General features: G+C 37.6%; 1 protein-coding gene and 1 pseudogene across 1 annotated transcript; both read left to right on the forward strand.

The window, feature by feature from the left end:
• Positions 1–251: 251 nt before the first annotated feature.
• On the forward strand, positions 252–1,202 carry LOC116684698 (olfactory receptor 2AT4-like). The gene has a single exon (XM_032510173.1). It carries the CDS (start codon positions 252–254, stop codon positions 1,200–1,202), a length of 951 nt encoding a protein of 316 aa, XP_032366064.1.
• A 910-nt stretch (positions 1,203–2,112) lies between these two features.
• LOC116684699 (olfactory receptor 52K1-like) lies at positions 2,113–5,473 on the forward strand (annotated as a pseudogene).
• Positions 5,474–11,756: the final 6,283 nt, after the last annotated feature.

Consider the following 11,756-nt stretch of genomic DNA (forward strand, 5'->3'; position numbering starts at 1 on the left):
GTAAAAGGTTGAGTGGTAGAAATTGATCAGCTTGTTTGTTTGTTTAAAGTCTGATAATGAGTGTGTGAGTTACTTACACTTTGTTTTATTAATCCTATTTTAATGCAAAACAGTGATTGCAATCAAATGGTTGACAGTGTATGAGGTGTTCCTGCATTGCTTTTGTGTAAATGTTTGATATGATGATGATGATATGATGTTAAAATGTTTTTTGTCTTTTTTCAGTGTGTTCAGGAAATATGTACTCCATCATGCCGGGGGGGAATCAAAGCATTGTCACTGAGTTTATCCTCACTGGATTCCCTGGACTTCATCCAGAGTACCAAGGACTTGTCTCAGCAGTACTGTTCTTAGTCTATTTCTTAACTGTGGCAGGCAATTTTACAGTTTTTTTTTTATTTGTAACCGACCGCAACCTTCATAAGCCAATGTATTATATAATTCTAAATCTAAGTGCATGTGACATTCTCTTTAGCACAGTCACTTTACCTAAGATCATCAGTAGGTATTGGTTTCAATCAGGGAACATTTCATTCATTGCGTGCTTCGTCCAAATGTTCTTTGTTCACTATCTTGGCACACTTAATTCTTTTATTCTCTTTCTGATGGCTTTAGATAGGTATTTGGCAATCTGCCATCCTCTCCGATATTCCATTGTTCTTAAAAACTCCACTATCCTCATTCTAAGTATTACAGCATGGGTAACTGCCACTGCATCCAATTTAGTGTTAGTTCTTAGAGCATATCCTCTGCCCTACTGTGCTTTAAACATAATCAAAAACTGCTACTGTGATCATATTGGTATAACAACCCTGGCATGCACTGACAGGACTCCTTATGGTGTCACCGCTTTAGCATTGGCAATGGTTGTGTTACTGGGACCTCTGGCATTCGTACTGTTCTCATATTGCTCTATACTTATAGCTGTATTTAAGATAGCAAATTTCCAAAGTCGTATAAAATCTCTGTCCACTTGCAGTCCTCAACTGATTATAATCTCACTCTATTATTTACCCAGATGTTGTGTTTATTTAGCCAGCAATGGCTTCGGTATTAGATTTAGTGATGATGTGCGAATAGTAATTATTATGCTGTATAGCCTTGGTCCCCCCATGATTAATCCACTTATATACTGCTTGAGAGCTAAAGACATGAGAGAAAGTTTGCGGAAGCAATTCAAGTTATATTTCAGCTATAAGTAACTGATAAACCAATCTGTCTACTATGACCAATCACCTCAAATTGTCCACATATTTGACTAATAACCAGAGCTTCCAGTGACTTCAACCAATCCCAGCAGTCCCACGTGCCAGACTTTGCATCAGTAGGTGACTCTGAGAGCCACTTACCCAGCGGGAGTGAGAACAGGTTGACGTCACACGTACCTCGCCAAATTCATTACCTTGTTTCTGAAAGACAAACCTTGTGTGACTCCAACATCTCACCAAGGGGGTAAGCGAGCGTCCATGAAGCGTAGCTCATATGATGCTATTTTAATTCACAAAAATGGGACAGACGTTTGTACGTACAAATAGACGGGGAGAAAATCTGAAAATGTTATGCATCTTGCTAAGGCCTTCGCAGGCGCTATGTCATAAAAATATATGGTGCACAGACGGAGTAGAAAGCATAGAAAAACAATTTCTTCTAACTGGCTAAAATGATGTGTCCCAATTAAAGTACCGAAAAATAAAGTATTTGACATGGTATCCTCCTGCCCCTGGCTATTCATACTGGATGCGTATTTAGACTTAGACTTAGACTTAGAATAAGCTTTATTAATCCCTTTGGGATGTCTCCCGCAAGGAAATTAAAGTTACCAGCATCCGATACAACATATGAAGGAGAAAAAATAAGAGTACAATAAACACAAATTAATACAATGATGCACAGGACAACACACAGTACATGTGGTTATTTGAAGGGAGTATTTGAAGTGACTGGGTTGAAGAAACACAAAAAGAAGGTCCCCGAGGCAGTCAGTTCAGCAAGGGACAAGATAGAATGTCAGCTGCAAATTGTTTTCCCGCTTCGGGCAGAAAAAAAAAAGGGGGGGGGGGGGGGGGACTGGGAAACAGTTGATCAATTTCAATCCAAATTTAGGGTGACTCGATGGAATTTGTTCGTATCAATGTCCATCACTCAATTGTTACCGACCTCAGCGTCATACGAGCATCCAGGTCACGCAGTGATTTCTGCAGTCCATCTACCTTCTCTGCCAGTCCGGTGGTTACACGAAGCAACTCCACCGACTGGGCCCTGTTGGTTTCAATCCCCTTCTGCGCTTCCACGGTCCGGTCTGAGATGTTGCGAGACAGTTCACGGGACTGGTCAGCCCTCAGATGTAAAACCTTCATCCTCTCAATCACTCCATTTAGGCACTCTTTATTTCTACGTATCATTCTATTTATTATTCTATACTATTTTTACCATAAACCTGGCTGTTTTATTTTGAAATATGTTTAATTTGGCAAAATATCCGGCTGCACTGTGGACTTCCTGTATGTGATTACCTGCCTGGCTTGACACATATGGTCGTGTATTGCGCAAGAAATAGAGGAGACGCCGAAATTATGGACGATATGCGCCCGGTGTGACCTAACAGATTGGATAACATGGGCGCCGAAATAAAACTAGCTGCGTTTTCTAGTTTGGTTTTTATTTTTTGAAAAGCTTAGTTTTTATTAGTTTTAGTGTTAGTTTTAGTCTTTTTTGTAATATGGGTTATTTGTCAGGGGCAAGATTAAAAAAGATCAGAAAAATAGTACACAATACTTTTTCTGACCTTTTTGACAACAACAAAACATCATACAATTTTAGAAACATGTAATTAAAAAGTATTCAAAAATAATTTCAGAACAGAAAATGTACATATGATGAGCACAAATGTGTAAACAGTCTACACAAGACGCTGCAGTAAGTGCAAAATGTGTAAGTGACGTGTGCCAGAAAAAACCTAAATAGCCAGTAGACATAAGACAAAAGACATAAGACAGAAGACAAAAGAGATACAGTATATGAACAGGTGTTTTGAACTTTGGTTTGAGTAAAGTGGCGAACGTTTTGAAGTAAATTTACTCACACAGTTGTGTAGACATCCCAGTATTGATACACAACCCACGCTTCCTTCCACTTTTGGTGTCCTTGCGTGTTTACTAACCAGCAGCTCTCAGGTCATCGGTGAAAGCACGCCTGAAGTGTTCTCTGTCCTACGGTTGTCTCAAATTCGTGGGATGTTTCCCTGTAATTAACTGTCCACAGATTTTATCACCTTCCACAGCAAGGCCTCTGATTTTATCTGACACAGTCATAATCAGATAGGACTCTACCGCTTTCTTTCAACTTTCAGTACCGCCATGATGCCAGGCGATGGGCACAGTCTATGTTATGTTCAATTTGGGAATGTAAATGTCAACTCTGAAAGATATAACAATTTTTGCTCTGTGAAAGACAATGACAAAGACCAAAACTAAGGACGTTTAATAATAAGCAGATCATTTAATTCAATTTTAGTTAGTTTTGCAAACAGACATTAAGTAGTTATTACTTTTTTTAATTTTTTTTTTTACTTCAGTTAGCGACAATGTTGTTTCCCACCTTGTTTTCGTTAATTTTCATTATTGTTCAATTATAACCTTCATCCCTAATTAGGACATATTTGATCAGCAAGGTATTAATGAAGTAGGCCTATGCACTGAATAGTGCACACAGATTATTCCACCCACATATCTCATTACATCATTCCATAAAGAGTCTTTGTAAAATACAATGCACTGTATCCTTGATTGCCTCAACCTCACAGTCAATAGAAAACAGCTATATCATAAAGACCACAGGACTATCTGAATGATATATCTACAACAAACTTGCAAATGTCTTTTTAGAGAGAATTTTTAGGGATGTAGAGATGTTAAATATGTTCCGACTGTTGCTGTCAGCCTTGCAATGTTTAGTTAGTTCAACTTTCATTTATACTTTTTTCTGTTATTTCCATCTTTGTAGTTGTTTTAAGAACAGGAAATAAAGAAGAACAATACAAAACCTTATCAACTTGTACACCACAGTTACTCATTTCTTGCCTTTATTACATGCCAAGATGTTTTGTTTATCTAGCTAATTATATAGGCTTCTCTTTCAGTTTGGACATCCGCAGTTCATTGATATTGTTGTACAGTCTTCTTCCTTGTGCTGTTAATCTAATCATATATTGCTTTAAAACAAAATATATCAAAGATGTTTTGATGAAGATATTGGAAAATGATACATTTGGAATGAAGCTTTATAGTAATGCATAGTGTCTAAATATGAATCTTACAATATCTCTGTATATCAAATAGCAAATAAAAAATGTTTGTCCATCTAAACCACTTTCACTCTTGAGTGTTCAATACCAATGTTCTCTTTATGGTGGAAGACAACTTATGCATGTCATGGGACTTTAAAAAAAAAAAAAAACCTCAAGCAGCAGCAAGTCTAAGATGAATTAGGCCATTCATGTTTTAACATAAAGTATCATTATTACGAACATAACAGCAATCAAAGACTTCATAATACTTGGATTCCCAGGACTTGACCAAATGTATTATGGACCTGTATCTACTCTTCTTTTCTTTACCTACATGGCTATTCTTGTTGGTAATGTATTTATTTTAGTTTTTGTTGGAGTTGAGCGGCATCTTCATAAGCCAACCTATTTGATCTTTTGTCATATGGCAATGAATGATTTGTTATTTGGGACAGTGACCTTACCAAAAATAATATCCAGATATTGGTGGAATGACAAGATAACATCCTTGCTGCCTGCTTCACTCAGATGTTTTTTGTTCATTCCTTGGGAGCAATTCAATCTCTCCTTCTCCTTATTATGGCCCTTGATCGTTTTATTGCAGTTTGTTTCCCATTAAAATATCCTGTTCTAATTACAAACAACATTGTATCTATGGCTTGCGGGTTTTCATGGATTGGGACATTTCTTAACATTACATTACATTACAATCTAACATTGCCTTATTGTAATTCTAACATAATTGTGCAATGTTATTGTGACCATAATTTAGCTGTAAGCTTGGGATGTGGTGGAGATGTTAAATATGTTCAGACTGTTGCTTTCAGCCTTGCAATGTTTAGTCTCCTGCTTCCACTTTCATTTATACTTTTTTCCTTTATTTCCATCTTTGTAGTTGTTTTTAGAATAGGAAATGAAGAAGGACGATACAAAACCTTATCAACTTGTACACCACAGTTACTCATTTCTTGCCTTTATTTCATGCCAAGATGTTTTGTTTATCTAGCTAATTATATAGGATTCTATTTCAGTTTGGACATCCACATATTATTGATATTGTTGTACAGTCTTCTTCCTTGTGCTGTTAATCTACTCATATATTGCTTTAAAACCAAATATATCAAAGATGTTTTGATGAAGAGATTGAAAAATGCTAAAGTCGGAATGAAGCTTTGTAGTAATGCATAGTGTCTAAATATGAATCTTACCATATCTCTGTATATCCAATAACAAATAAAAAATGTTTGTCCATCTAAACCACTTTCACTCTAGAGCATTTTATATAAATGTTCTCTTTATGGTGGAAAACCTAATTTTTTATTTCACAGTTCTGCTAGATAAATTGAAATGCATTTGTTTAAATTTTCTGTCAAAGACCTGAGCAAATTTCTGTACTAAAACAAAAAGTATGTGAGAAAGTGACACCCATGTGCAGTGTTACAAAAGTAACGCAATTACAGTAGTAATAGATAAAACATATTTTCCACTGAGAAACCCTCAGAAAATATGTTTTATTGCTCTCATTCCAAGCATTGCCATGCTCTCTCTCTTTCTTGCTGGCCCACCTGAGGTACAGGTGTACTGTCTACAGTTGAGAGAGTTGCCTTTTACAAGGAGTCAGAAAGCTAAAGCAATCAGAGGCTTTTTTGGGAGGCCAGCTCATAAAAAACTTTAGAAAAAGTCAGATCAAGCCAACTCAGCTGTATTACAATGCTCATCTAAAGGATGTGAACAAGATTCAAATTTAACTATATAATGTCTAAATTGTATCTGACGATAAAAATACATCCCTCTGCTCGCACATCTTAAGAGTATCAGCCTATTGTGCTATAATAGACACATCAAACCATGAACACCTTTCTTCTCTTAACCTACCTGGGTTTTGTTGGTGGGGATCAGTTTTGTTTTATCTTTAAATAACTGACAGTTGCTGTTATTACTACACAGCCCTGATCTCTCCAAAGTACATTCAAAATATTCAGCTCACCTGAACAAGTAAAGGTTCAACTTATCGGAGGTGTCAATTTGCACCAAATTGTTCCTTTTGAAATTTTGAACAAACTAAGACCATGGGAAGAGAGGGTTCTGAGTTAGACCAAGGTTTGTGAAAAGGATGAACAGGTTTTCTTAACAAATGCGTTTTTAGGAGAATTGTACATACGTCAAACAGAACAGCTGTTTAGGATATTTCACTTAAGGATAGGTTGTACACAGGCTGTGAGTCAGTGGACATACCAGTAGTGACCAGGGGCGTTTCTAAGACTTGATGAGGTTCAGGGCATAGCCCAGACCCATTTAAATAAACTAAATTCAATGCAAATGGCCATAGACTTGCCCAGCTTGTTAATAGACAATGTAGGTTAATTTCAACTGCCCAGTTTGTAGATGTTAGTTAGATGGCACAATCATTTGGCCTTATCACACCTGGCCTGAAAACCAAAAGCCATAGTTATAATAATAATAATACATTTTTTTGTAATACACTTTACAATTAAGACAAACCTCAAAATGCTACAGGTAAGATCATAAAAGCAAGATAAAACATCAGTTTAAAATACATATAAATAGTGCAACGCCATTATTGTGCAAGGTTAAAACTCATATGTTCTGCTAAACAGAAATGTTTTTAGTCCTTTTAAAAGGTCTCAATATTCTGTGGGGCCCTCGGATGGTCAGGGAGGCTATTCCAAGTCCGAGGAGCGGCAGAGCAGAAGGCTCGATCACCCATGGTGCTAAGCTTAGTTCTCGGGATTAAGAGGCGGTTGGAGTTGTTTGAGCGGAGGGATCTTGTTGTAGTGAGAGGGGTGAGTAGATCTTTCAGGTGGGGGGGTTGCATTTCCATAGATGCACTGGTGGGTGAGACTCGAGACCTTCATATTCAATCCTAGCAGAAACGGGAGGCCAGTGAAGTGAGTGGAGTATGGGTGTGATGTGTCGTAGTTTTGCACTCTCATCAGGTTCTTGCAGCACTATTCTGAACATACTGTAGTTTCTGTAGATTCTTGTTAGGGATCCCGATGAGAAGTGCGTTACAGTAACCGGAGGAGACCAGTTTTTCAGCATCATCTAAGAGGAGTGTAGAACAGAGCTTTGCAGTATTTCTGAAATGATAGAAAGAGATTGCAGAGGTTTTTGATATGGGCTTCAAATATGGTGACTGTTGTGGAGAGGGGAATGTCTTGACCAGAGATAGTTATACCGGTTATGAAGGATGACTGGACTTGATGAGAGGTGGCAACATGAATTGCCTCGGTTTTGGAGCTGTTCAACAGGAGAAAATTGTGTTTCATTCACACCTTTATTTCCTCCAGATAAGTGGTGAGTGTTGAAGACGATGATGCTGTTGGTGAAGCTGCAGTGGGGTGTGAGTCAGATTTCATGCACAGATGTGTGTCATCAGCATAACAATGAAATGAGACTCCATGGTGGCTGATGATGTGGCCGAGGGGGAAGATGTAAATGATGAAGAGGATGGAGCCATGGACTGACCCCTGGGGACTCCGCAGGTGACTGTGTTGCTGGGACCTTGCGCTTCCAAGTGAATGTACTCTGTTCTGTCAGTGATGTATGATTTAAACCAGTTCAGAGCAGTGTCAGTGAGCCCAGTGGTTTGGTGACGTACTGTAGCTGCACCATGGCAGACAGGGAGAGGCTGCAGAGAGTTGTAAGGAAAGCACAAAAGCTGATAGGCTGCCCTCTCCCCTCCCTGATGGACATCTACACCTCCCGCTGCCTCAGCAGAGCAGAACACATCAAGGACAGCTACCAACCCCGGCTTTGATCAGTTGGACCTGTTGCCCTCAGGAAGGTGCTACAGGTGCTTCAGAACAAACACTAACAGACTCAAGAACAGTTTCTTCCCAAAAGCCATAACCACTCTGAACTTACACATGCACGGACTTCACTTCACAGCCTTTTCAGAGTTGCAGAAAGACATTTGTTTGCAATTATTTTGATTAAAATCGGCTCTTTATAATTTGATGAGACAGTTTGTTTGTACTTTAGTTCATATTCTTTTATTTCCTCGGGCTAGCAAATAGAAAATAGGCCTATTTTAGTTCAGGTTGGCACAATGTTATATGGATTAATTTAATTCTTTTGGCCTCTCTGACTTTAGCAAGTAGCCTACATTTCAATAAAAATAGTATAAATCTACATTCTCGATAATATTATTCTTTATGTAGCCTGCCTATCAGTTGTTTTTAAGTGAAATAAACATTGAAAAATATTGGATCGGTAAAATGAAACATTAAAGGTCACACGACCGGCACCAATATTTGTAGCGGACACACTGCCTAGTACAATGTTTCCTCTGAAGTAGAAGTACACAGTAAGTCTGTAGTATACAGTGGGTTTGCATGTGTAGTATTGTATAGTGCTTTGGGTTCCTTCTTTTTTCTTGAAGATTTCTTTTAAGTTTTTACTTCATTTAATAGTGATAGAGGATATACAGGAAAGGGGAGAGAGGAAGAGAAGAGCAGCAAAGGGCCAGAGGACAGATTTGAACCCGGGGCCCCTTTGCTTTCCTCTTTAAGTAATCTTGGGTACAATGATTCTAGAGAAATACCACATGCGGAGCAAACGGCACATTCCAAACAGGCACTGCACTAGTGAATATAAAGCACAAAAGGTCAAGTCAGTTATATCAAAACACAGAGTAATGTTTTCTTTCAAATAAGACCATTATATTTCTCATTTTAACCAGTCAGGCTGAAGGCTTTACAATAGAGGCACATGTGTGTTTTGGTCATCTGACCCCGGCTGTTACTTTGAAAATTAAGCGATTCAGTTCACAATAACTGTGGGGGGTGGGGGTATCAGATGACAAGTTGAAATGTGTTTTAATAACAATAAATGTATTTATCATTTAAATACATATAACTTGTATTGTTAGTGATTTACAGAATTTCAGTAAGCAAACTACTGGACTAGGATCAACAAAATTTCTTTCCATGCAGCAATAGACCTTTGCATGCCATAGCCCCCCTGGGGATTTTAATGTTAAAAGTTTAACATTAATGATGGATGATGATACAACAACACAAATGAGATCCATGGGGCAGCTAATTAGTGTATCACGCCTAACAGAAGTGTGCACATGTTTTTTTTTTCCAATGTGTGTGTCTTTGTGCCTTAGGGAATTCTTATCTCAACAGTCTTATGTAATGTTGTTTTCCCAGTTCACATATTCCAAACACTGTGTTTTGCACATATCTTCTGTTGAAACAATTCTCTCCTCCAACTTTGTGGCAACCTCAACTCTTTAATATGTTATTTGTATAAACTGACATCTTAAATAGAGGTACATAGATTTCGGAAAGTTAAAATATGAATGCTGTACATTGTGTGTACTGTAGCCTGTAAGGCAGCAATACATGAGGCTTATACAGTAGCCTCACTGGTCAAAATACATGTTTGTTTATTTTAGCAAGTACTGTGTGGTTTAACTGCCTGAACTCTGATTATCAATCCTTATATCAAGTTGATTTTCTATTTATTGAGTGTATATTAGGGGTGTGAATCTTTGATTTGATTTGATTCGATTACGATTATCCTGTCAACGATTCAAATCGATTCATTCCCTCCTTAATATTATTATGTATTACTACACATGGTTTTCATCAACAAATTCAATCAGTCAGATATCAACTCCCAGGGCCGGTTCTAGCCTGCTATATTAGGGTGGGCTGGTAGAAAAAATAGGTGGAAAGGTTAGTAGCACAGTTTAGAGAAGTGCATTAGTGACCCAACGGTGCTGGTTTCCACATCGGAGGTGCAAAACTGAAACTACGGCAGAAGAACAGATGCAGTGTCACATGTCGGCAGCAGACACACACACAGAAGCACGTCCATTATACTCAACTGGAACTGGTACATTGACTCTGAAAGCCGCGCTGCTCATCTCTATTTTTACAGAAAGAGTGGACACAAACCAACAGACAGGTGTGCTTCAGAGCACAATAATGATGAGAAGACGAAGAAGTGGGCAACTTTAGAGGCAGGCTTTAGGCTGCCCACCCAATTAGAAGTTAGAAATGGTGCTGGTGTTTTCTGTGCAATTTTTTTTCTATTGACTTTTCTTAACTTTTGATTTAGTGGGCAAGATGTACGTTTTGGTTTTGCTGCTGCCGGCCCCGTGCACTCCCTTTTTATTGTATCTCTCTCTTAAAAAACTTCCTGAATGTAGCAGTAGTAGAGTCTGAAGACAACAGACAAAAGGCAAAAACAAATTAGCAGCAACCGGAAAATCAACAAGCATGATCAACAGGCTACAATTGATTATGGTCTGTCACTGCTGGATACAGGTTTTTAACATTTATGTACATAAAGCTTCTGCCATGTACTACTACAACTACATCATTAATCTTACTGCTACTTCTATTATTATATTATATAATTACATTACCCATATTACAAACTAAAATTACCACAGACAACTGTAGTAACAATATCTACATTGTTAAACAACTTAAGACACAAAACTCATAAGATAAAAGGCTTCACATTCCATGTTCATCATTTGTTTGTCATGTTATGCTTCAGAGACGTCATGAACTTAGATTAAACAGGTGCTATGTGCTGAGAGACCACTATTAAACACTGGGGATAGTAACACTCCCTCATCAGTAACAATTTAGGTACACAGGGTTTTGTTCAAGTGCAACTGTTTACTCATGTGAGATTTATAAACCATTAGCATTATTAAATGAATGGCTCTTAACCATTTATGGCAATTAACCCTCATGAGTTCCTCGCTATGCATAGTTGGCATAACAGTTTCCCTCCCACACACACACACATCAATTTAATAGTAATTATTATGTTAATTGAAAAAAGTCATACATTAACACCTACCAGAAATACAGAAAAAAAATGTTATGTTTCTTACTTTTTTATCTTCACAGTAACTGATGGATGTATTTCCGCTAGAGAGGCTAAGAGAGATTTATGTGACTGATTGTTAGTGATCCACAGAGAATAAAAAAGGATGGGACATTGACCTTCATCACAAGCAGGTGTGGGTTGTCTTCTGGAGGGAGTGGTTTCAGTAATCTCCATATTATCTTGTAACTGTGCTATAAGTTCAGTTTTTCCTGTTTTTTCTGTAGAAGGACTTCAGATCTTTTCTTTAGATAAAGATCTTATTTTTGCACCATCTTAGCCTCTTGATAAAGTATTTGATTCATCCTCTGCATCTGAAAGTCTTCGACAACATGTAGGTGTAAAAGGTTGAGTGGTAGAAATTGATCATCTTGTTTGTTGTTTAAAGTCTGATAATGAGTGTGTGAGTTACTTACACTTAGTTTTATTAATCCTATTTAATGCAAAAACAGTGATTGCAATCAAATGGTTGACAGTGTATGAGGTGTTCCTGCATTGCTTTTGTGTAAATGTTTGATATGATGATGATGATATGATGTTAAAATGTTTTATATTTTTTTCAGTGTGTTTAGGAAATTTGTACTCCATC

This window comes from Etheostoma spectabile, unplaced genomic scaffold, assembly GCF_008692095.1.
Source record: "Etheostoma spectabile isolate EspeVRDwgs_2016 unplaced genomic scaffold, UIUC_Espe_1.0 scaffold00019508, whole genome shotgun sequence".
Classification (NCBI taxonomy): domain Eukaryota; kingdom Metazoa; phylum Chordata; class Actinopteri; order Perciformes; family Percidae; genus Etheostoma; species Etheostoma spectabile.